This window comes from Chiloscyllium punctatum, chromosome 10 (assembly GCF_047496795.1).
Source record: "Chiloscyllium punctatum isolate Juve2018m chromosome 10, sChiPun1.3, whole genome shotgun sequence".
NCBI classification, from domain to species: Eukaryota; Metazoa; Chordata; class Chondrichthyes; order Orectolobiformes; family Hemiscylliidae; genus Chiloscyllium; species Chiloscyllium punctatum.
In genome coordinates, this window is record NC_092748.1 from 43,983,190 (window position 1) to 44,009,953 (window position 26,764).

Sequence of the window (26,764 nt, forward strand, 5' to 3'; positions counted from 1 at the left end):
ACCCCTCCATTTACCACTCTATTACTATTTATTTGCTTATGAAAGACTTTGGGATTGTCTTTATGTTGGCTGCTAGCCTTTTCTCATAATTCATTTTAGCTTCTCTGATATAATTTTTCACCTTCCCTGTGAACCTTCTATATTTCTTTTGGTTCTAAATTATATTTTTCACGTGACACCTGTCATAAGTACATCTTTTCTTTATCTCAATTTCTATTTCCTTTCTCATCCTTTATCAGCTTTCCATTAGAGGGAATACTTTGATAGTACCTGAACAATTTCCTCTTTGAAGTTATCCCATTAGTCAGTTACAGATTTTCCTACCAATCTTTTATTTCAGTCTATCTGGCCCAGTTCTGTTCTTGACCCATTGAAGTCCGCTCTCTGCCAATTGGTTTTCCCAACTCTGAAATGACCTCTAACATTGTCCACGATTGTCCTATCCCTCAGGATGTGACAGTCACTGTCGCCTAAATGTTGCCCCACGAACACTTGATCTATTTAGCCCAACTTATTTCCAAGAACCAGGTCCAACAGTGCATCCTTCTTTGTTGGACTGGTTGTGTACACCCCAGGACCTGTGCCGCCGCAGTCACCCGGGCCATCTTCCAATTCATTTGGAGATCAAAGATGGACCGGGTCCGAAGAGACTCTATGTACAAAGACCGGTGCAATGGGGGAAAAAACACGCCCAATGCCACCCTCACCCTGATGGCCACCTTTGTGTGTGGCTGCATCAAGCTGTGCGTGGATCCCCGGTACGCAAACACCAAGTGTCACTACGTACTGAGGTTCTACCTGTCCCCGGTGTTGCGAAGGATGGGCCTGGCCTCGCTGCCGCGGAACGCTCCGAGTAGTTGGACCGTTCCGTATCACCTGTCCTTCGTGGAGAAATTTATGAGGAAAAACACCTTTGACCACAAGTCCATCAGGAAGTGGTCAGCACGTAGCGTCCTTGAGACCCTTCGGGAAAAGGAGAGGGCGGATCCTGTCGAGCGGTTCCCTGAGCAGACTGTCAAAGCCATTTGGCAGAATGCCTCATCGCCAGAACTTTCCAACAAGCACCAAGACGTGGCTTGGCTGGTGGTGAGAAGGGCTCTGCCCGTGAGATCCTTTATGCACGCCCGGACTCTCTGCCGCACCGCACGCTGCCCTCGAAGTGGCTGCGGGGGGGACGAGACTGTCACACACCTCCTTCTGGAATGTGCCTATGCAGAGGAAGTCTGGAGAGGAATGCAGTGGTGCTTGTCGAGGTTCGTCCCGAGCAGCGCCGTGACGCGGGACTCCGTGCTCTACGGCCTGTTCCCCGGGACTCACACCGAGACGAACATTAACTGCGCCTGGAGGATCATCAATTCGGTGAAGGACGCTCTCTGGGCGGTCCGAAACCTGTTGATCTTCCAGCTGAAGGAGTTGACCCCGACCGAGTGCTGCAGACTGGCACATTCCAAGGTCCAAGACTACGTGTTGAGGGACGCGCTGAAGCTTGGGGCAGCTGCCGCCAAGGCGCGGTGGGGAAAGACCACCGTGTAAGATCGGCCTGCCTAAAGAAGAACAGGGGGCCCATACAGACGTTTTTTTGGGCTCTGCTGATGCCTCAGCCAAATATATGTATATATACAAGATTGAAAAATGCACAGGATTGTAAAGGACAAGGATAAAGTCGAATCTGTGTTTGTAAATATGGACATATGTATGGCATGATCCAATGTACAGACCATCAAATCATTTATGAATAAAGTATATTTTTGAAATATAAAAAAAAAAGGTTGTGTACTCCTGTAGAATATGCTCCTACACATAATTTAAGACTGCTTACCACTCACTGTTCCTTACAGTCTATATTTGGCTCATTAAAGGCCCAAAATAAAATTACATTATAATGTCTTTTTTTATGTAATTTTTTTACAGTTTTTTTTTCTTTGCTTTGTCCCACTCGTTGATGGTCTATAGACTAAACCTAGATCTCTGTTTATTCCACAGCTCTAGCCAAATTGATTCTGTCCTCCTAACTGTTGGAACATCCTCCTTCTCCAACTCTGCATTGTTCTACATAACCAACCCTGCTTCCCCTCCTTTTCTGCCTTTTGTGAACATCTTATACTCAGGACTATTTAACACCTAGTTCTGCCCTTCCTGGAGCCAGGTCTCTGTTATTGTCACAACATCATATTTTCACATGACAATCTGAATCTGTAACTTTCCAATCTTATTAACTATTTTGCACATTCACATACAAGCACAGTGACTCTGATTTAGATTGTTTTATCCTATACTCTGCCTTCACCTATTAATATCACATTATCTGTCTCTCCAAGTATTTTGTGAACTATGGTATTCTTCTCTTACATTCGCTCTTGGTCCCCACACTCCTGTCAATTTAGTTTAAAATCCTTCCCAACAGCACTAGCAAAATGATCTGCAAGGAACTCAGTGTCAGATCTGTTCAACTATCCAATTTGAATAGGTGTCATCTCCCCAAAAGCCAGGATCAGTGTTCCAGGGTTCCAAAGCCCTCATTCCTTCCTTGTCTTTGCAGCCTTGCATTCATCTGTTTTATCCTCCTTTCTCTGTATTCTGGAGATTACTGTATTTGAGATTGTGTTTGCTAATCTTCCTGATTAAGAGTTCACCCTTGAAACATCGACTCTCCTGCTCTTCGGATGCTGCCTGACTGGCTGTGCTTTTCCAGCGCCACACTTTTTGACTCTTGTTAATCATCTACCTAGCTCCATAAATTGTGACTGCAGGACTACATCCTCCTCCTTACCTGAGTCATTGGTACAAGTGTTGGCCACAGCCCATAGCTGGTCACCCTGCCCCAGAAGAGAGTCCTTCAGCTACTCCACAGCATCCTTGACATTGGCATCAGGGAGGCCACACACCAACTTGGAGTCATGATTCCCCTGGCATTATTGCTCCTCCCTTTTCCTTTTTCCCTTCGCTTACAGCTCATTGTGTCCCAAACCTGGCTCTGACTACATTCTCTTGAGGAACCAATGCGCTCATCAGCTTCCAAAACATACATTTAATTTGTAAGTGGAACCCCAGGGAACTCCTGCACAACCTGGCGGTGATCCATTCCCTTTCTGCTTCCAGACCCTTAAAGTGTGATGTGACCTACCTCTGAACATACTATCCATGTATTTCTGTCTTGTGGATGCACCACATTGACTCCAGCTGCCTTTTGAGCTCTGAAACATGAAGCTCAAGTTTCTGCAGCTGGCATCATTTCCTGCTCATGTGGCTGTAGTGTGGAAACAGGCCTTTCGGCCCAACAATTCCACACCGACTCTGAAGTAGGGTCCATGGCTTCCCACATATTCCAGATCATGTGTTCCACTCAACTGAACTGCGCTGCCTTGTCTTAGCCCTATTCCCCTTATGTCAATGTTATTCTGTTTCTGATTCCTTAGTTTATTCTATTATGTTAACATGAACCTTCCCTGTTCCCTGCTGTTCTTCAGTTAAATCAGAGTATGGCTTCTGCTTTCATAACAATGGGCTTTTCTAATTTATAACAATTTATAAACAGTCCCTAATTCTTACTAACCAACAAACTTACTGAAAAAAGTAGAAGTTCTTTCCCACCCTTTACCAAACTCCACACTTAGCACTTTTCAATTCTTGCAGAAAACTTTACTTAAAGCGCATCTTCCTCCGTCTGCATTGAATTCCCTCTTTGATGTACTCACATGTCCTCTATTTCATTCAGGTGATGTCTCCCTCTCACTGACCATGCCCTTTTTTTGACATACACTAACTTACTGTCTCATGAGACTATTTGGATGCGATTTCCTGAAACAGACTGCCACCAACTTACCACACGTCCAGCAGCCCCAGGTGGGCCTGGTAAGCCCCTTTCACCTCGAGGTCCCTAAAAGATTTTGAAAGTAGGAAAACAAAAAGTTAAAACATTTGTGTTCAAACATTATATCTTACATAAAATTATTGTGAATAATGTTTGCAGGAATTTAAAGTCAATTGTGAATAAGGTTTAAAGCAATTAATACAAAGGATACATTGGACAAAAGATTTCTCCATATAAGGTGTAAGCAGTGACACAGATTGGTTGATTTACAGGCCATCATAGAATTCCTTGTGCATATTTTTAAAACCAGCAAGAACACATTCTCCCAGCAGCCAGACCTGAACTCTATATGGTTGAGAATGAATGAATACGAGATGGCCACGGCAAATGTCAGGTTCTTTGAAGAAGAGCTTATACATCAAACCAGGAAAACTTGGATGAAAATTCAAATTCTTTTAAACTGTAATCATAGGTTCATGTAATAGTGCTCCACAAAATAAACCTGTTCATTTTAGAGAACTGTTCAATTCTTTCTCCATGACCCAGCACATTAAACTATTTAACCAATTCTTTTTTCATACGTATCATTGAATAAATGTTGCCCTAGTCCTCATGGATCATAGCACTGCTCCCTCATTTGCGAGACAATGGGAAGTGGTATAATCTGAGGGTTACCACACTTTATACAATGGGCAAAGTCAAGAAGGTGTAACCTTCTTGGTACCCTCAGCCAGTCTGGGATTTGAAGGCACACTGTTGACATCACACTGAATCACAAATCAGCCATTCAGCCAACTGAGCTAACCAAGTTTCAGTCATGTAATAGTTTACATCAGATAGATATTAAGATTGCCGAAAAAGTACACCTTCATTTCAATGGCTCTTATTTCAAAAATATTAGGCAAGCAAAAAGCTATGGTATGCTCAAGTAAATCAGAATACTTCAAGGAAGTTAACATTTTTAACAAATTCCTCATGTATTAAATAAATTAAATTAACAATGTTTGTTCGAACCAAATTCATTATTGCAATTTACACGTTGTTAAATGATAATGGCAACATAGAGTTTTCAACTTACAGAGGAACCTCTGTCACCTTGTTTACCAGATGGACCAGGCTGCCCTGGAGATCCAGGAGGTCCAGAGTGACCCGGATGACCACCTGGACCAGGTTCACCACGATCTCCCTGCCAAAACAAAATGGCAATTGTTACCATTGATGGGAAAAACAACCTAACACCGATTTTAAACTCCTACTTCCTTTGGTAAATTTGCAATTGCAAGTAAGTTGAATTTTCGTCCTCCTCACCTTAGGACCAGCTGCTCCAACTTGGCCAGGAGGTCCATCAGAGCCTGGATTACCCTAAAGTGTAACATAAAATACTTAGCAAACAACACTACCAATAAGACTAGGAAGTCTTAATGACTAATGGGAAAACTGATTTCCAATTGATGGTTGTTTGTAAACTTAACATTACTATTTAGAAATAGATTCTGTGCTAAGATGCATAGGATACTAACTGTCTTGATAACATAGTCTAACATGTGATGTCAATAATTCTATTTAAGGATAAAAACATGAGTGGAACTACTCACATCTCTGCCAGGTTGACCAGGGACTCCACTTATGCCAGGTGGACCGGCCGTACCAGAAGGACCTCGTTCACCAGGACCACCAGGGGGACCCTGTTTGCCAGGTTCACCCTGAATAACACACGGTTTATACCAATTTGAGCAAACACCCTTATGATTTGGTGTACCTTCTTAAAAAGAATACAACTATATTTTAAAAATCTGAAATGCAAGTCTTTCAGTCAGGTCCTCCAAAAAGTGAGTGCTCCTCAGTTAATACAACAGAAACATCACAAATTACAGCACAAAAAACAGCTGCTTGGTGACCTCTACCCGGGTAGTGAGAGAAAACCAAAGAAGTAATCTCATATCTCTCATCCTACTTTGTGTCCACAGCTGCGTCAAATAATTATCTGCTCTTCTTGAAAAGGAGCAGCTGTCTTTGCCTGTGTATAATGGCATAGATCAAGATGGAGCCAAAGAGTGTGGTGCTGGAATAACATAGCTGGTCAGGCAGCATCTGAGGAGCAGGAGAATCGAGTTTTCAGGCATAAGTTCTTCATCAGGAATCTTATCCTGATGAAGGGCTTATGCCCAAAACATCGATTTTCCTGCTTCTCAGATGCTGCCTGACCTGCTGTGCTTTTCTCGCACCACACTCTTTGATTCTCATCTCCAGCATCTGCACTCCTTACTTTCTCCTAAATCAAGATAGAGACAGGAAGTGCCAATGCAAGAAACTGTGTCGAAAGTTACAATGAGGAATTTTTTAAAGGATAGAAGTGGAAGTATTCAAAAAATAAAGGAAATATTTTGACTTCAACCTCGAAGAGGTAACGATCACTATCATGTTTAGAACTACTGAGGCAAGAGAAGACAGTAAAGGTATCAGAACTTTCAGAATAAAACAAAGAAACTGAAGTTCTTAGTGTGCTACACGAATAATTAAAGATTGGTCTAGATATCAGGGAATGGCTGAAAGCTGTATGGGAAGGAAATAAATGGAGGTTACATGGCTAAAGTTTAACTCACAGCTGAAAACTGAGTGTGGTGTATAAATACTATTTAATCACGTACCATTGCATTTTCCTTTGCGTTCAGGTAATGAAAACCTGATATGTCCTGTTTCCAGAAGGAACTATGTGGTAAGTTGTTTATTAGTTTGATAATAGTAGAGAAATAGCTTCCTTTCTGTGTCTAGAAGCCATAAATGTAACTGTGAATTAAAGACATGAAAGCCAAATTAATGTCATTGGAAGATGTTGTACTTACTGATGGTCCTCTTTGACCTGTAGGGCCTGGTTTCCCTACTGAACCAGGTAAACCTGCCAAACCTCGTGAACCTGGCATTCCTTGATGACCTTGTGTGCCAGGAGGACCCTGTTAAAGACAACGTGGTTTAGAAAATAACTTGGCCTTTTAGTTTCTATGTGTAATAGTGGAGGCAAAACATTATTAAGACATATCCAATTAACCTATTTTTCTAATCATTCTGTTCAGGGATGTTATTCCACACCTGTGTGGATCAGGTGAAACTTGAACACACGCCTCTGGATGCAGGGGTAAGGACACTACCACTGTGCCACAAAAGAGCCCATGTATCCAATTTAATTTTATTTTTAAACCAATCTAATATCAGAGATATTAGTACATACTGCTGGGATTGAACCTGGGTCTCTCATTTCAGGAGTGAGGACACTACCACTGCACCACAATAAGGCCCACCCATTGCAGTATTTAAAAAAAATTAACCTATTTTTCATAATCAACCTTTTCAGACTCACCTTTGTTATTACTCACCTTTGGAGCAGGTGGGACTTGAGCCCAGGTGTCCTGTTCCAGGGTAAGGTCACGACCATTGCACCACCAGAAGGTTTGCATATCTAACTCACCTTTTTATATTTCAATCAACCCGCTTAGAAACATTATTGCACACCACTGGAATGTGCAGACCTTGAACCTAGGCCCCTCAGTCTAGAGGAAGGGACACTACCACTGCACTATACAAGGGCTGACATATCCAATGAAAGAAAAGAAGATGCACTACTTGATGCTAATCTTGTTCTCTTTTAACAAGTCTAATTTCTCATGTTTCTGACTATCCCTGATATTAAGAAAAACTAACGTATGTGATTTATGGAGCAACTTTGTCATTAGCCTACAATGATATGTGGCTGAGGGAAATGTGACAATGGTCACAGCAAATTTGATTCAACTACATCTAGAATCTGAGGAATCTAAATTACATTTACACAAAGAAAATGCATTAAGTATTAAATCATAGTGAATCTTTTTATTTGATGTATTTTAGAAATTATCTCCCGTATCTCAATCCATCTTTGATAACTAGCACTTTTTTTTTAGGCACCACTAGTTTACTTACAGGAGGGCCAGATTCACCAAGTGAGCCCTTGTCACCAGGGTTACCTGGTTCACCTTTGTTACCAGGAGGTCCAATTTCACCACGTACGCCAGTTTTGCCAGCTGGACCAGCAGGTCCATCTTTACCAGGGGGACCTGGAGGACCAGGAGAACCTGCGCTGCCCTGTTGGGAAAAATAAAGGTTAAGAGAAATCCTAAAAGGATGTGACCCTATTCATGTAGCTGAGAACACTGTATACTTTACTTACTACTTTCTTTATCAAACCTGCTAATTCAAGTGATCTGTGCACAGAAACATCAAGGTCTCTCCACTCTTGCACTCCCTTTATAATTCTACCCCATTTTAATTGTCTTTCAATGTTCTTTCTACCAAAGTACAGGTACTATAAAAGGTCATGGGGACACAGGAAGAGGAGGTCATGGGTCAGCATAGATTGGTAGTGAGTGGTGTAAGGGCTTATAGGAAAATGGGGGACAGTGGAGGGGTAGAGAGAGGCATTAGGAGTGAGTGAGAGTCTACTGAGTACAGAGATGGGATGAGTGATGGCCACAGGGCTGTTTTTATTCTTTATTGCTTTTATTGTAAACTTGAACAAGATCCTAAATCGCTGAGGCCAGCCTTTCCCACAACTCACTTGGAAGGTCGGTAGGCCCTGTGGCTGTCTCTATACTGTTTCAGGGGTTAGTGGATGTGACTTTTGATGTCACCTTCCCTCTGCTGAAATAAAAATCCTGTCACTCAGGGAAGTTTCTCCATGGCTGGGGGATATTTTTTGACTGTGCACTTGACTCAGAAGCAAATATTTGGCCGAGTCCCAATGGGAATAAAACATGCTTGAAGATCACAGGGAATTCTCAAGTTTTCATGAGTAAAACTTCATTCATTTTGTCAAATTGTATTTTAGGTTTATCAACATTAATATCAATATTTCATTGCATAGTAGTAATTTTGAATTTAAAATATTTCATTGATACATAGACAAGAATGTTTCAACACTTTGCATGTTGTCTACTGAGCCATATCCTACCTCTGAAAAACTGGGAGAAAAGATCATAGATCCTCAAACATGTGCAAGGTGTGTCAAAAATGATTTTCATACTAGCTATGGATATGCTGAGAGTGTTAGGAAATAATGTATTTAATAGCAAATAAGCAAAGGTGAAAATCATTTTAGACGTTGGTCAGAAAAATATGAGATGTTTCAAGATCTGTACAAAATATAGATTAATGTAACAAGAGAACTAATTCATACTGACATTGAGTGTAACTGTAGACATTACTTACTGCTGGTCCAGTTGCACCAATTGGGCCAGGGCTGCCAGGAAAACCAGAAGAACCCTACAAAAGAGACCATCTCAATTAGACAATTCTCAAAGCTGCTTATGTAATGTACAGCCCAGTTATCATAAACCACATCTTTCCACACAACCCTGTCACGGTAGGCGCTGCAAGACGTGTCAGAGTGTGGACATGGATACCACCATTACACGTGGAGACACCTCCCACCTTGTACATGGCAGGTACTCATATGACTCAGCCAACTTTGTCTACCTTACATGTTGCAGGCAAGGATGCTCTGAGGCATGGTACATTGGGGAAACCGAGCAAAGGCTACAACAGATGAAGGGGCACCGCACAACAATCAACAGACAGGAGTGTTCCTTCCCAGTTGGGGAACACTTCAGCGGTCCAGGACATTCGACCTCAGACCTTCGGGTGACCATCCTCCAAGGCAGACTTCGGATCAGGCAGCAGCGAAAAGTGGCCGAGCAGAGGCTGATAGCTAAGTTTGGTACCCATAGGAAGGGCCTCAGCCGGGACCTTGGGTTCATGTCACACTACAGGTGACCACCATTGCACTACACACACACACACACACACACACGCACTCCTATACAAATACATACTTACAACATCTGCCAATAGTCCATGCGACAAACATACTGCATGTGTTTTAACCAAATGTCCATGTCTCAGACTGTCCTCAGTAAAAGAAAGGGACTGCCATTTGTTAGAAGGTTCTGGCACAGTCACTTTAGGGCATCAGTCTGGAGATTGGAAATGGTGGGCAATCCATTTAGGCTGGTCAGGACATCTGCGATCTGGGCAGTGATCTGAGTCAGTCTCATAGGTGCATTGCAACCAGTCTGAGGATTCATGGATTGTCAGTCAAGAAGCTGCACAGAGATCAATGAAAGGTCTGTCAGCATCCGTCAGGGCTGTCCACCCAAGTTGGGGACTTTGGGGGTTAAATTATGAGGAGAGATTGTACAAATTAGATGTTTTATCTAGCATTTAGAAGGTTAAAGGATCAAAATCAGTAAAGACAAAGAGGAATTGGACCAGGTCTCAATTATAATAGTTGAGCAACACAATGTTAGGACTGATTCCTGGGTTGCAGCGTCTGAACTGGTGTACTGCTGAGCTCTTAAAAATGGTGCCAGTGGAACAGGAAGCTCTAAGGCCTGGCAGTGGTGAGCCCATCTACCTTTCCTGCAATGTGATTCTTCAAGAAGGATGCATCAGAGTGCATAATTAATTTTCTTCATGTGAAAGAAGTTCCTCTGAGGCATGCCAAACTGAGTGCCATGATGTACACTTGACAAAACAGGCCTACGAGAATTTCAGTAGAAGATGGTTTTCGGGTTATGGGCCAAGGAAGCTCCTGCTGAGCCACTCTTAAACCTACTGCCCGTTATAAGGTGATCACACCCAGAGCATGAGTCGGCCATTGAGCCCTTCAAGTATTCTCCCCCTGTTCAATTAGATCATAGTGGATCTGTACTTTCATTACAGATCTTAGTCCTATATACTGTAATTCAGTCATCCAACAAAAATGAGTCTCCATATTTATATTTTAATTCGATCTAGCCTCACATTGAAGGTGATGCACACTTTGAAGAACACAAATTTACCATGGAAAATCCTTATCAATAGTCCAGCCTAGTTCTTCCTGCAGATTTGAGGGGGGAATATTATTAAAATTGATCAGATTTTAAAGGAAGTTGAGCAGAATCTTAAATTGAGATAAAATATTTTGTGTACGCAATGCTGAGAAACAAAGCTATGGAATGGACATTATATTCTTGTGGATTAAGTAACTATATGAATGGATGGCTGCTCATTATTTCGCAAAGCAAATGCAATACTCGTGTAGGACATTAACTTAAATAAGGTGGTGGTAAATATGAATATCAGCTGAGTTGTTGTTTAATAGTAATTCTGATACTCACAGGAGGCCCTGCTGAGCCACGTTCGCCTTTCTCTCCTCTGCTCCCAGGAAGACCCTAAAATAACGAAAAAAAAGTGAACTAATTTCATCTATTTTCTGAAAAATCAAAACGCAATTAACCATATATGATCATCAAGATTATAAACTTTTGTTTATTCTTTAAAAAATACTGTATTCATAAATTACTATAAGTAAACAGAACAGAGACAAAACAGTTCATTACAAACTTTACAGAAAAAAGAAATTTTGACATTCCTCGTTAGAGCTTCAATCCAGTTTTGCAACAAAAACAGTATTTTATAAACACAAAATTAAGGCTACAAGGCTATTGTGAAATATAACACTCTCATATTTAGGCAGAACTAAAAATTTTGCATTTTTTTCCCTAAAAATCATTTATATGTGCATCCACATTTCTAAATTGGTTGTGTACAGATTTTGCGGAAACAAAGAACAAACAAAACATTGAAATTTTGACATTTCTCAGAGTTTCTCTGCAGTTTCAAAAGCAAAGGCATTTCCTTAAGCAGGAACCTTTTTGCATTCATTCTGAGGCAGCAAGAATGGGCCTTCACTATACTTTGGCAGGAAGACCTTAGATGGTGACCTTTCCCCACTGTCGCTGGCAGCAGCTACCCCAAGCTTCAGTGCGTCCCTCAGTAAGTACAGTAGCGCCTCGACTTACAAACTTAATCCGTTCCAGGACCCAGTTTGCGAACTGAATCAATTTTTCCATTGTTTGGATATTTCCGGAGTCTTTTCTCTTTTTTGTCTCTTGGAGGTTGGTGATGCCACAAGAAAACAATCCAGAGAAACTTGTTTTTTTCCTTTGTTGCAGAGTTTTCCGAAAATGGGACATCACATTGTCATTTAAAATGTTCAATGCTCTGTTGGTCACAGTTTTGTTGGGTGATGCCTCTCAACAAAAGCCTGCACTTCACTCCATTTGTTCGTACCTTGAATTTCGTACGTATGTTGAAGCAAAATTTTACATACAATCCTGTTCGTAAATCGATTTGTTCATGAACAGGGTCGTTCGTATGTCGAGGCACTACTGTATACTATTGGAAAATTTGCTTACCAGTCGACCAGGTATTCCAATTATACCTGTAGGACCTGGTACGCCAGAGCTGCCTTTTGGGCCAGGGTTCCCATCTGAGCCTTTAGGACCAGGCTGACCATCAAGACCCTAATTAAATAAATTACAGATTAGTCATGCGCTGGAATGAAAGTTAACACAGTTTTCATCTTTAAATTCTGAGACAGCAAAATTGAACTTGCACCAGGCTCTTTGCATAGTATCAATATCAACATCAACATGTTCTCAGAAAGGTCAGCCTGAGGCTTAATCAAAATCAGATCTCAGCTGCATTGTTCAAACTGTCAAATTTATTAGTAACCATTCTTTCACTCAAGTAAGAAAAACATTTTTATGGAGACATGATATAATTTTTTCATAACTCTAAAGAGCTGTGTCAGGTCACTCTCTCTTTTCATTTTTCTCAAGCAAAAACAGCCAAGCTTTTCAGGTGTAATGTCTGAGTCCTGGCATCTTTCTACTGAATGATTTGTGCAACTCCTCCAATGCCTCTTTATTATGTTCAGAACTGTCCACACGACCCAAATTATGGCTCTAATCAAGTTTCCCTATAAATTTAACAATTACCATATTGTTCAATTTGATTTTGTTTTTGCCTTTCAGGGCCTTATTTACCAGAATCGTTTATTTTCGTGACTTGTGCATTTCTTTTTCCATGCTTTTCACTTTATTGGTATATGCCCAAGAATGTATATCCTCCTTATCCTTCCTAACAAAATATCCCACAATATTTTCATTTGTATTGATGTCCATTTCCCACTTAACCTGAAATAATCGAAAGGCTATTTTCTGCCTGACAGTAAACTATAGCTATTATTGATATTCCAGAAATAGGCACCCTATTTACAATATTTCACAGACTCGTTATTAAGTCTCAACTTACCGGAGGTCCAGGAAATCCACTAGGACCTTTAGGACCAATTTCCCCTCGTTCACCCTGAAGAAAATAATTGAGATACTTTTAATAATAAATAATTTTCTTCAGATTTGAGATACATGACATACAATTCATATTAATTGTTGATGATACAATTGTAATTTTGTTTAAATTGCTCTTAATAAATCTGAAGTCTGCATATCTTTATCTGTTACATGTGTATTTTATTTCAGCATATGTACCATAATTAGGTGCAAATAATTAAACTGAAGTAAGCATAGGCCTAACCGTAGCATATAGCTTTCTCAATCTCTTGCTTTATTTCTCACTGTGAATCTTGTTGGGTGTCTACAGCTGAAGTCCTGCTGAGACAGAGTGTCCACAGGGGTATTGGGGCAAGATGTTTTGTGCTAGACTCTGCTTTGCAAGGAGATCTAACTTTAAAACTACCCTCAAGTGATCTAAATGGCTTTGAAGAAGAAATAAGATCCTAGCTTCAGCTGCACAGGAACAGCACATTGTTATTGCCTGACAGTCAGGCTCACCAGTCTGCTCCAAAATGCCTGACCAAAACGAAATCCCTTGATTACAAAGGAGAGAGTAGATTTTCTCTTCGAGGAGAACCAGGCCAGGTTCCATTTTATAATGTAGCCTAGTTGATCTTAAATGCACTTACAATTACATGGGCAGATAATTGGACAGGTTGCATTTGGCTACTCAATCATCCCTGCTTAATTTCTCTTTCTGTGTTACACAAGGTGATTATATTTGAAGTTCTAAACTGATTACAGAGAGCGGCATTTTAAAAAATGTTTTATTATATTTTTACATTTTTATACTGATGACAAAAAATGGCAAAAGATCGCCTTTGGAGCATCACCTTACTTCTTTAGTGGATTCAAACCACTTTTGTCCCTCAAGAAAGAAACATTCCCAATAGCTGTTGTAAAAAGGTCTTCTCCCGAAAATAGTTCAAAACTATAATCTCAAATTGGATGAGCCATTCAAACACAAAAGCACTGGCTGTCTCAAACAGTAACATAAGATGTGCAATCATTGCATGTCCCATGTTCAGTAAAGACCTTTGGGCTTATAACAGGTCAGACGATGAGATAACCATTTTGTCAGTCTGCTTTTAAAACAGAAAGAAGCTGCTTGGCTGACAGAGTTCCATCAGAATGCTGCTGAACTAACTTTCTTTGAGATCAATTTTCCACATTCCTTAAAGTGAGAGCACGTTACAATCATCATAAAGCATTTCTGCAGCCTAAATTATTTTACCTGATTTTTAACTGCATAAACATTTATTCAATTAAATCTTCAATAAAATTTACTTACAGGAAGACCACGAGAACCAATAGGACCTGGAGGACCAGCTGGGCCAGACTCACCCTAATATCAGAAAAATCAATGGATAATTAAAGAGGTTTACAAATTGATGAATTTTTAAAAAATTTCAACTATTTGTTGGTTATTTTTCACTTTTTATTTACATAAGCGTATGAGAGATTTTGCAACTAGTGTGCATGCTTCTGGGTATCAGGGAGTGCAGCCAACTGATTTGTAGCAATGATCATATTCCATTATAGTGCCTATTAGATTAATGGATATGTGTCTCTGGTGAAGACCCAACAAAGACATCAATTTACCAATTTACAAAAATGCAACTTATTAACGCAGAGCAAAAGGGACAGTTGTAAATATTTGTTTTACACCTAATCCTATTGTCATTTCCATTGAAGCAATGTCCATTAGATTAGATTAGATTAGATTAGATTAGATTACTTACAATGTGGAAACAGGCCCTTCGGCCCAACAAGTCCACACCGCCCCGCCGAAGCGCAACCCACCCATACCCTTACATCTACCCCTTACCTAACACTACGGGCAATTTAGTGTGGTCAATTCACCTGACTGCACATCTTTGGAGTGTGGGAGGAAACCGGAGCACCCGGAGGAAACCCACGCAGACACGGGGAGAATGTGCAAACTCCACACAGAGAGTCACCTGAGGCAGGAATTGAACCATTGAGGTACATACTGTTTAGCTCATCTTCTGGTACAGATTTTAAGGCTGCTGAGATTTAATTTAATCTCCTGCTAGATTCCTGTTTATTTGACAAGAACATTTCAGACATATTCGACCAAATTATTCAGGGTTCTGGCATTTCACAACAAGCCCTCTTAATTCAGGTTATTGATCAATGATTTTTGTTAAAGTGGAAACAAGCTTGATATAAGTGCAAGTAGATAATGGGACAATGCCTGCAAAATGACATCAGACATTTTAATGACCAACAGAAAACCTTAATGAGTTTTAGAATCAAGAGATAAATAGAGGAAGGATTAAAGATAAAGGTGGGGAAATTAAAGTGAGTGAATATGCAGTAAGTGAAATAAATGAAGGATTGGAAAATTTTGGAGAGAAAAACAAAAGAAAGATAACAGTTTCAAACAGTAGTTAAAGTTAGATATTTTTAAAACCTCCAACAACAATTTACAAGCTAACACACAACACTCCACAGTTATATTTGGTTTATTTCTATGTGTTTGATTAGCATTAATTAACAATGATCAACATTAAAAGGGAACTTATGTTATTAATTACTTTGGCTGGCATGTTTACTGAGCAATTAATGCACAAATGCATGCAGAGATTATGAAGATGTTGAACTTGAGATGTCACTTTTGTGAAACCTAGTGAGACCCAGTACACACTAGCCAACAACTTGTGGTATTTATAACTTCTAGGGTATCTCTTCCTCACTACAGTGTGTGACCAATTTATTTAATAATATTGATTTGTATACATATGACACTATTTCTTTACCAGAGTCTGTTATATTTTCTTCAGCCTTTATTTTATTTATTGACACTAAACAGCAATCAATCTTTCTCAGGTGACAAACATCAAAAAATGTTTGGAAAATGTTAAGTTACCCGCCCTCCTGTAGGGCCTGGTTGACCTGGTGGACCCATTGGGCCTTGCTGCCCCTGCAGGAGAATAGAAATAGTAAAAACGTTGAGCACAGATTTTGTTACCAAAACAAAGTGACTAACAAGATGCAGACAAAATTCTGTGCACTCACTGAGGTACCATCTTTGCCAGGTGCACCATCAAATCCTATTGGACCAGCCTCCCCCTGTCATAGAAAATACAGACTTAGTTCTGTGCAAACCTGCTTTAACCTCACAATTTTAATGCATTGTTTGAGCCGAGAGGACACCTTTTGTTAGAAACTCTGAAGTTATCTTGAAAATGTGACTTAAAAGGAATTTGGGATTTACATATTAACGAAATAAAACTAGTAAACCCATTCTAAAAGATGAAAGACTTAAATATTTTATATTTAAAACAAAAAGAATTATATTCAATAGGGGGTTAAACAAATGGAATAAAGAACAATACTTACTCTTTCACCTTTAGGCCCAATACCACCTGGCTGACCATTTTCACCTGGCATACCTTGTAATCCTGAAGGGCCGATTGGGCCTGGTGGGCCTGCAGGCCCAGGAAGACCCTGACATTCAAAGATGAAGCAACAATGAACATAAGTACTGGCTCTCCTTGTCTGTGTATATACATGATTTCTTTCTGAAAAAAGCAACAAAGTTGCTTACTTGTGCTCCGGCTGATCCACTGTCACCAGGAAGCCCACGTGGCCCTGTAGGCCCGGAAGAACCAGGGGGTCCACGCTCACCTGCAGGACCAGCCGCACCCTAGAGTTTAAAGATGGAACATGAAATAATGCTAAAACTCTTTTATTTAACAAGAAGCCCGCATTCAAAACGAATCTGACATGAAACTTACTTTTGAACCTGGCGCTCCTGGGGAACCATTTTCACCACGGGGACCCTAGCAAAAAGCAAATTGTCAAAATGATGTACTCCTATCAAAATAAAAACAACTCTGAATGGTTTAAGTAGTGGACACAATAGTTGGACATGAAATTACAAGGCAGAGAAGTGGATCAGTTTATTCTCTGCTTTAACCTCACAATTTTAATGCATTGTTTGAGCCGAGAGGACACCTTTTGTTAGAAACTCTGAAGTTATCTTGAAAATGTGACTTAAAAGGAATTTGGGATTTACATATTAACGAAATAAAACTAGTAAACCCATTCTAAAAGATGAAAGACTTAATCTAAGTTTATTTAATATATTTGAGCTACATGACACTGTAACCTTTTGCTATAAATTCTGTGCCTTATGATCCTGCTCCACAACCACCTGATGAAGAAGCTGTTGGACTATAACCTGGTATTGTGTGATTTTTAACTTTGTCCAACCCTGTCCAACACTGGCTCCTTCAAATCTTGATTATTATAGGTTCCTGTTTCACTGGTTCCCAGGCATTTACCCTGAGTTTCTGTTGGCATGGCATATCCAGCAGATGTTGCATTTTATTCCTGAATCCCTTATATACCATAAGATGTAAATTTTTTTCAGGTTTCTATTGCTCCATAACTTCAGCGGGTGTTTGGTTCATGTGCGTAAATGGGGTTTCTGTCAATCCTCTGGGGGTCAAATGAGAGATGCCCCCTGGAAATAAATCACTTAAATATCTCATCATCCAGAAGACCCTGTCAGATACTAATAGATTACTCCAGACACAATAACTTGTTCACTATCCAGTCTCTTTGTTAAATTTCTCTGCATCCTGAACTGCCATACTGCCATGACCCATGTGTAAAAAGGATAACAAACCCATCTCAGGCCATGGATTCAGTGGAAACAACTTTTACCTGACTTTTATCCATGATCTACAGAAAACAAAATGGTTCTTATAAGACAAGAAGGTTTATTACATGACAGCAACAAGTAAAATGGCATTTGATAAGATTTAATTACTAAAACCTTAGCAACCTGGTTCAGAGAGGAGTGAAGGCTGGGCCATTGACTGTAAGATAAGCAGAGTTTGGATCTACAAGGGGCAGCAATATTTGTGGACTGGTGGGGGGAGTGGGGCAATCAGAACACTGAAATTAAGGTCAGAATTGGATCGTCCATAATCTTATTGACTGGTGGCAAGTTCAAGAATCTGAATGATCCTCTCCAGCTCCATCTCTTATGTTTGTGTTTTGAATTACTTGTCATTCTGTATGCCAAGGATGACAGTAGCTGAGTGCTCCCACTACCATTGCTGTATCTGATGAAGGTTCTCTTTCCTCTTGTCCACTTCTTGCAGCAAGACCAGCAGAGATGAGCCAGAGAACATTGGATCCTACTCTCTGTCTTGATGCACCATGTTGTAGTATTCTTTTTGACTAGATGCTTTTGAACAGCAAATTCAGTCCCTATTCCAGCCAAAATGCACCCAAGAACCACAGAATCAGAATTTTAAAATTGTTGCAGTGACAAAGGAAGCTCTTGAGCCCAATGTATCTGCACTGGCTGTCCGAATGATTATGACTTTGCATCACCTTTTTGCTTTCTCCCCTTTCCCCAGTACATTGTTTCGATTCATATGATCCTCTTGAATCGAACCCTTGATTGAAGCTGCCTCCAACATATTTCCAGGCAGTACATCCCAAACCCAAGTCACTTGCTGTATGAAAACAATGTTTTTTTACCTCGCATCATGTTTTTCTCTTTAGCAAGTAACTTTAGATTTGTGCCCTCTCATTCTTGATCCTTTCACAAGTTGGTACAGTTTTTCCATATCCCCATTGTTTACACACCTCATGATTTTGACAGATTGAATCTCCTCTTCACCTTTCCTCACCAAGGAAAACAGTCCCGCCTTCTAAAATCTATCCTGATAATTGAAGTTTCTCATTTCTGGAAACATTTTGTTAAACCTCTTCTGCACTCTCACCAATGCCTTCACCTTCAGGTTTTGTTCCCGTTACTATACACAATATTTCAGTTGAGATTGAAATGGGGTCTTATACGAATTCTGCTGTACCTCCCAGCACTTGTTCTCTATGTCACTTAATAAAGCTAGGATATTGTATGCTTTATTACCTGCGCTCTTTATCTTTGCTGCAATCTTTAATGACTTATGCACTTATAAACTCAGGTCTCTCAATCCATAGAATCAAGAGAGTCATAGAGATTTACAGCATAAAAACAGATCCTTCAGCCCAACTCGGCCATTCTGACCAGCTATCCGAAATAAATCTAATCCCATTTGCCAGCATTTGACCGATATATCTCGAAATCCTTCCTATTCATATACACATCCTTATGTTTTTTAAATGCCGTAGTTGTACCAGCCTCTACCAATTCCTCTAGCAGCTCATTCCATACATAGAACATATAGAACATAGAACAATACAGCACAGAACAGGCCCTTCGGCCCACGATGTTGTGCCGAACTTCTAACCTAGATTAAGCACCCATCCATGTACCTATCCAAATGCCGCTTAAAGGTCGCCAATGATTCTGACTCTACCACTCCCACGGGCAGCGCATTCCATGCCCCCACCACTCTCTGGGTAAAGAACCCACCCCTGACATCTCCCCTATACCTTCCACCCTTCACCTTAAATTTATGTCCCCTTGTAACACTCTGTTGTACCCGGGGAAAAAGTTTCTGACTGTCTACTCTATCTATTCCCCTGATCATCTTATAAACCTCTATCAAGTCACCCCTCATCCTTCGCCGTTCCAACGAGAAAAGGCCGAGAACTCTCAACCTATCTTCGTACAACCTACTCTCCATTCCAGGCAACATCCAGGTAAATCTTCTCTGCACCCTCTCCAAAGCTTCCACATCTTTCCTAAAGTGAGGCGACCAGAACTGCACACAGTACTCCAACTGTGGCCTAACCAAAGTCCTGTACAGCTGCAACATCACTTCACGACTCTTGAATTCAATCCCTCTGCTAATGAACGATAATACTCCATAGGCCTTCTTACAAACTCTATCCACCTGAGTGGCAACCTTCAAAGATCTATGTACATAGACCCCAAGATCCCTCTGTTCCTCCACCTGACTAAGAACCCTACCATTAACCCTGTATTCCGCATTCTTATTTGTTCTTCCGAAATGGACAACCTCACACTTGGCAGGGTTGAACTCCATCTGCCACTCCTCAGCCCAGCTCTGCATCATATCTAAGTCCCTCTGCATCCGACAACAGCCCTCCTCACTGTCCACAACTCCACCTATCTTCATATCATCTGCAAATTTACTGACCCACCCTTCGACTCCCTCATCTAAGTCATTAATAAAAATTACAAACAGCAGAGGACCCAGAACTGAACCCTGCGGAACTCCACTTGTAACTGGGCTCCAGGCTGAATATTTACCATCTACCACCACTCTCTGCCTTCGACCGGTTAGCCAGTTTTCTATCCAATTGGCCAAATTTCCCTCTATCCCATGCCTCCTGATTTTCCGCATAAGCCTACCATGGGGAACCTTATCAAATGCCTTACTAAAATCCATGTACACTACATCCACTGCTCTACCCTCATCCATGCACCACCATCTGCATGAAAAAGTTGCCCCTTAAGTCTCTTTTATATCTTTCCCTTCTCACCTTAAACATATACCCTTGTGATTTTGACTCCCTCAGCCCAGGGAAAAGACCTTGTCTATTTATCATATCAATGCCCCTCGTGATTTTGTAAACCTCTATTAGATTATCCCTCAGCCTATTCAACCTCTCTCTATAAAGCACACACCTCAACCCTGGCAACATTTTTGTAAATCTTTTCTGAACCCTTTCAAGTTTCACAACATTCTTCCTATAGCAGGGAGACCAGAATTGAACACAGTATTGCAAAAGTGGCCCAACCAATGTCCTGTACAACTGCAACATTACCTCCCAACTCCTATACTCAATGCTCTGACCAATAACGGAAAGCATACCAAACAATATCTTCACCATCCTATCTACCTGAGGTGGCACTTTCAAGGAACCACCCTGCACTCCAAGGTCTCTTTGTTCAGCAACATTCCCCAGGCCCTTACCATTAAGTGTATAAGTCCTGCCTTGCTTTGCCTTTCCAAAATGCGGCACCTCACATTTATCTAAATTAAACTCCATTTGCCTCTCCACAGCCCATTGGCCCATCTGATCTAGATCCCATTGTACTCTGAGGTAACCTTCTTCACTGTCCACTACACCCCTAATTTTGGTGTCATCTACAAACTTACTAGTTATACCTCCTATGTTCCCATCCAAATCATTTATATAAATGATGAAAAACAGTGGACCCAGCACCGATCCTTGTGGCACACCACTGGTCACAGGCCTCCAGTCTGAAAAGCAACCCACCACACTGTCGTCTACCTTCGAGCCAGTTCTGTATCCAAATGGCTAGTTCTCACTGTATTCCATATGATCTAACATTGCTAACCAGTCAACTGTGCGGAACCTTGTCAAATGCATTACTGAAGTCCATATAGATCACATTCACTGCTTTGCCCTCATCAATATACTTGTTACTTCTTGAAAAAACTCAACTAAGTTAGTGAGACATGATTTTGCATACACAAAGCTATGTTGACTATCCCTAATCAGTCCTTGCTTTTCCAAATACATGTGCATCCTGTCCCTCAGGATTCCCTCCAACAGCCACCAATGTCAGGCTCAGCAATCTACAGTTCCTTCACTTTCTTAAATAGTGGCGTCACGTTAGCCAACCTCCAGGTTCTAGCACCTCGCCTGTGGCTATCGATGATACAAATATCTCAGCAAGAGGGCCAGCAATCTCTTCCCTGGATTCCCACAGAGTTCTAGGGTACACCAGATCAGGTCCTGGGGATTTGTCCACTTTTATGCATTTCAAGACATCCAGCACCACCTCCTCTGTAATATGAACTTTTTGCAAGATGTCACCATCTATTTCCCTACATTCTATATCTTCCATGCAAAATACTCATTTAGTATCTCCCCATCTCCTGGTATTCCACACATAGGTGACCTTGCTGATATTTAAGGGCCCTCATTCTCACCCTAGTTACTCTTTTGTCCTGAATGTATTTGTTGAATTCCTTTGGATTCCCTTTAACCCTATTTGCCAAAGCTATCTCGTGTCCCCTTTTTGCCCTCCTGATTTCCCTCTTAAATATACTCCTACTGTTTTTATACTCTTCTAGGGAATGTGTCAATTTCTGTGATCTACACCTGATAGGTGCTTCCTTCTTAATCTTGACCAAAACTTCAATTTTTCTAGTCATCCAGCATTCCTTACATCTACCAGCCTTTCCTTTCACCCTAAAAGAAACATACTGTCTCTGGACTCTCATTATTGAAGGCTTCCCATTTTAGATTCCATTTAGTGTGGAAACAGGCCCTTCAGCCCAACAAGTCCACACCAACCTTCCAAAGAGCAACCCACCCCCCTACATTTGCCCCTGTCAAGTCCACCTAACACTATGGGCAATTTATGCACATCTTTGGACTATGGGAGGAAACCAGAGCACCCAGAAGAAACTCACACAGGCATAGGGAGAGTGTACAAACTCTACACAGACAGTTGCCTGAGGCAGGAATTGAACCTGGGTCCCTGGTGCTGTGAGACAGCAATGCTAACTACTGAGCCACCGTGCCATCCATCCCTTTATTTGTGACCATCTGCCTCCAATCAAATTTTGAAAGTTCTTGCCTAATGCTGTCAAAATTAGCCTTCCTCCAATTTAGAACTTTAACTTTCAGATCTGGTCTATCCTTTTCCATCACTATTTTAATAACAATAGAATTATGGTCACTGGCCCCAAAGTGCTCCCTCACTGACGCCTCAGTTACCTGCCCTGCCTTCTTTCCCAAGAGTGGGTCAAGTTTTGCACCTTCTCTCATAGGTACATCCACATGCTAATTCAGAAAAATTCTTGTACGCAGTTAACAAATTCCTCTCTATCCAAGCCCTCAACGCTATGGCAGTCCCACTCAATGTTTGGAAAGTTAAAATCCTCTACCATAACCACCCTATTATTCTGATAGATAACTGAGATCTCCTTACAAATTTGTGTCTCAATTTCCCCCTGACTATTGGGGTGTCAATAGCACAATCATCCCTTTCTCATCCCTTTCTCATTTCTCAGTTCCACCCTAATAACTTCCCGAGACATTTTTCCAGGAATATCCTTCCGAAGTACAGTTGTAATGTTATCCCTAATCAAAAACGCCACTCCTCCTTCTCGCCTGCCTCCCACTCTATCCTTCCCATAGCATCCATACCCTGGAACATTAAGCTTCCAGTGCTGTCCATCCTTGAGCCCCCCTGCACATCATTTAGAGTAGTACCTTTTGGGAGCTGAAATCTGAGATTAAAGTAGCACAGGCTATCATAGAATCATAGCATCCCTACAGTGTAGGGAGACAATGGCTTAGTGGTATTATCACTGGACTATTAATCCAGGGACCCAGGTAATGTGCTACAAACCCATGTTTGAATTCTGCCATGGCAGTTGGTGGAATTTGAATTCAATTAAATACTTGGAACTAAGAGTCTAATGACCATAAATCAATTGTCAGGGAAAAACCTATCTGGTTCACTAATGCCATGTTTATCTGGTCTGGTCTATATGCGACACCAGAACTACAGCAATGTGATTGACTCTCGCCTGCTTCTCTGAGGGGCAGGTAAATGTTGGCCTAGCCAGCGATGCTCTAATCCTGCAAATGTTTGAAAAAGTCATTTGGCCTGTCAAGTCCACACTAACCCTGAGAAGAGAATCTTACCCAACCCCCTAAACTACATATACATCCACCTAACCGGCACATCTTTGGACCGTGGAAGAAAACCAGAGGAAGCCCATGCAGACATGGGGAGAATATGCAAACATGACACAGACAGTCGCCCGTGGCTGCAATCGAACCTGGGTCCTTGGCACTGTGAGGTAGTAGTGGTGATTTCTGAGATCCTGAGGGGACTTAAACAGGTGGGTGTGGAAATGATGTTTCTTCTTGTGGGAGAATCTAGAACTAGGAGCCATAGTTTAAAAATAAGAGGTTGTCCATTTAAGACAGAGGCAAGGATTTCCTTCTCTTTTAGAGAAAGTTGAGAGTATTCGGAAATCTCTTTGTCAAAAGGGTACAGTACATTTAAATATTTTTAAGGCAGAGGTGGATAGATTTTTGATTACGAAGGGAGTGAAAGACCATCGGGGATACGTTTAAAGTCAGACCAACCATGATACTATTAAATGGTGGGGTATGTTTAAAGGGTCCAGGAACGGCTGATGAAGGGCTCCGGCCTGAAACATTGATTTTCCTGCTCCTCAAATGCGGCCTGATCTGCTGTGCTTTTCCAGAAACACACTCTCAACTCTGATCTCCAGCATCTGCAGACCTCATTGTCTCCCATAAGTAAATTATTACCTCATCCAAAAAAAAAATCAAATGGTTGAATGGAGGTGCACTGACATGGTAAGACAGAACATTTGACAGGGTTAGGGAATTGCGTTGAAGGTTGGTGACCACGAGTCAGAATGATGAATATTTTAATTGATCCCAGCTGATGGTAATACTTGACAAATAAAATTCCAGAATGAAACCTAGCTTGGAGGATTGAAAGTTGGTTGGCGGACAGGAAACAAAGAGTAGTGATAAACGGCTCCATTTCGGAATGGCAGGCAGTGATGAGTGGGGTACCGCAGGGATCAGTGCTGGGACCGCAGCTTTTTACAATATATACTAATGATATAGAAGATGGTATTAGTAATAACATTAGCAAATTTGCTGATGATACTAAGCTGGATGGCAGGGTGAAATGTGAGGAGGATGTTAGGAGATTACAGGGTGATCTGGACAGGTTAGGTGAGTGGTCAGATGCGTGGCAGATGCAGTTTAATGCGGATAAATGTATGGTTATCCACTTTGGTGGCAAGAACAGGAAGGCAGGTTACTACCTAAATGCGATCAATTTAGGTAAAGGGGCAGTACAAAGAGATCTGAAGGGCTTTTGCCCGAAACGTCAATTTTACTGCTCCTCGGATGCTGCCTGAACTGCTGTGCTCTTCCAGCACCACTAATCCAGAATCTGGTTTCCAGCATCTGCAGTCATTGTTTTTACCCTGTTCTTGTACACCAGTCAATGAAGGTAAGCATGCAGGTACAGCAGGTAGTGAAGAAGGCTAATAGCATGCTGGCCTTCATAACAAGAGGGATTGAGTATAGAAGCAAAGAAGTTCTTCTGCAGCTGTACAGGGCCCTGGTGAGACCACATCTGGAGTATTGTGTGCAGTTCTGGTCTCCAAATTTGAGGAAAGACATTCTGGCTATTGAGGGAGTGCAGCGTAGGTTCACAAGGTCAATTCCTGGAATGGTGGGACTACCTTATTCTGAAAGACTGGAGCGACTGGGCTTGTATACCCTTGAGTTTAGAAGACTGAGAGGGGATCTGATTGAGACATATAAGATTATTAAAGTATTGGACACTCTGGAGGCAGGAAACATGTTTCCGCTGATGGGTGAGTGCTGAACCAGAGAACACAACTTAAAAATATGGGGTAGACCATGTTGGACAGAGATGAGGAGAAACTTCTTCACCCAGAGAGTAGTGGCTGTGTGGAATGCTCGGCCCCAGAGGGCAGTGGAGGCCCACTCTCTGGATTCATTTAAGAAAGAGTTGGGTAGAGCTCTCAAGGATAGTGGAATCAAGGGTTATGGAGATAAGGCAGGAACAGGATACTGATTAAGGATGATCAGCCATGATCATATTGAATGGTGGTGCAGGCTCGAAGGGCAGAATGGCCTACTCCTGAACCTATTGTCTATTATCTAACATCAACTGGCCAAGAAACGGCATGACCCGCTCTCATTAGAATCCTTACATACAGATGAGGAAGGACACCACTTCGACTGGGACAACACATCCATCCTAGGAGAAGCTAAACTGAGACATGCACGAGAATAATATGTTTAAATTTTACAGTTGATTATCATTGTGGTTAAACATCTGAGTTTTTTTTTAATATGACTTGTTTGAGTCTGCCAGCATGAAACTTTCACAACTCTGACAGCCTAAACTTTCAACATGAAGACTTTTTTTTATTTAAGCTCTCTAGGCTTGGAGGCTCCACAGACTAGAAATCAGTTCCAATGAGGTGACTGGAGCCTCTGAACTGACATGATTCTTCCATTCTGAAGTCTAAGCAAAACTAATGCCTTAATCTGTTCACTCTGTCTGCCATAAATGCAGCAGTATAAGCATTTCGTCCATTAACACCACAGGTGTCTGTTAGGCAGTTGCCTTGATGTCACATGGCCTCTTAGAGGTTATATATTTAGGTCACAGTCCTAATGACTTTCTGAGCCTGTCTTTTAAAAATATCTTTCTTTTAAAAACAAACACCTTCACAGGACTAACCAACATCAATCTGCCTCTATTTTAAAAAAAATCCAAATTCCAAAAATGAAAATATTGTACACCTGTTATCACAGCAAGTACTCCAATTTGGAAGATGCCCTTAGTTGTCATTTGTATTTGGCCTCAGCTTTTCATGATATTGAGAAGTGACAGAGATGATAGAATAAAATGTTATTGCTGTGAGATTCAACTCCGTTGTGCTCCTGGTGCCAGTATGACAAAAGCCCCAAACTCAAATGGTCCACTTTGCAGAGGAGGCTGATGCCAGACAGAGCAAATTATCAACTTTTTGATTTGATGGCAAAATTTGGGAGCTAGTGATCTTTACTCTGCACCGAACCTGTGCAGTATCTGCCTGAGAGTGGTAGATGTGATAGTGCAGAGCGATTTATTCATTGGGGCTACTTAGAGAGACAGGGCATGCACAGATATAGTCAATGCCTTCTGTTTTCCTCTCTTGCTAATGACTCCTCTCCTGATTCTGCCCCAGGGTTACCTGAGCATGGCAGAGAGCTGGGGGAG

The 26,764-nt window shown here is 41.2% G+C and overlaps 1 protein-coding gene across 1 annotated transcript in view; it reads right to left on the bottom strand.

The window, feature by feature from the left end:
• The window catches only part of LOC140482086 (uncharacterized), a 186,418-nt gene that overhangs the window by 26,781 nt on the left and 132,873 nt on the right, over positions 1 to 26,764 (bottom strand). Inside the window, exons 29-44 of the mRNA XM_072579024.1 lie at positions 16,785 to 16,829; positions 16,595 to 16,693; positions 16,387 to 16,494; positions 16,063 to 16,116; positions 15,914 to 15,967; positions 14,312 to 14,365; positions 12,980 to 13,033; positions 12,079 to 12,186; positions 10,999 to 11,052; positions 9,050 to 9,103; positions 7,766 to 7,927; positions 6,655 to 6,762; positions 5,407 to 5,514; positions 5,120 to 5,173; positions 4,890 to 4,997; positions 3,824 to 3,877 (exon numbers count right to left, since the gene is read on the bottom strand). Of these exons, the coding sequence (XP_072435125.1) occupies positions 3,824 to 3,877; positions 4,890 to 4,997; positions 5,120 to 5,173; positions 5,407 to 5,514; positions 6,655 to 6,762; positions 7,766 to 7,927; positions 9,050 to 9,103; positions 10,999 to 11,052; positions 12,079 to 12,186; positions 12,980 to 13,033; positions 14,312 to 14,365; positions 15,914 to 15,967; positions 16,063 to 16,116; positions 16,387 to 16,494; positions 16,595 to 16,693; positions 16,785 to 16,829 (1,278 nt within the window). The remainder of the gene's footprint in view (positions 1 to 3,823; positions 3,878 to 4,889; positions 4,998 to 5,119; positions 5,174 to 5,406; positions 5,515 to 6,654; positions 6,763 to 7,765; positions 7,928 to 9,049; positions 9,104 to 10,998; positions 11,053 to 12,078; positions 12,187 to 12,979; positions 13,034 to 14,311; positions 14,366 to 15,913; positions 15,968 to 16,062; positions 16,117 to 16,386; positions 16,495 to 16,594; positions 16,694 to 16,784; positions 16,830 to 26,764) is intronic.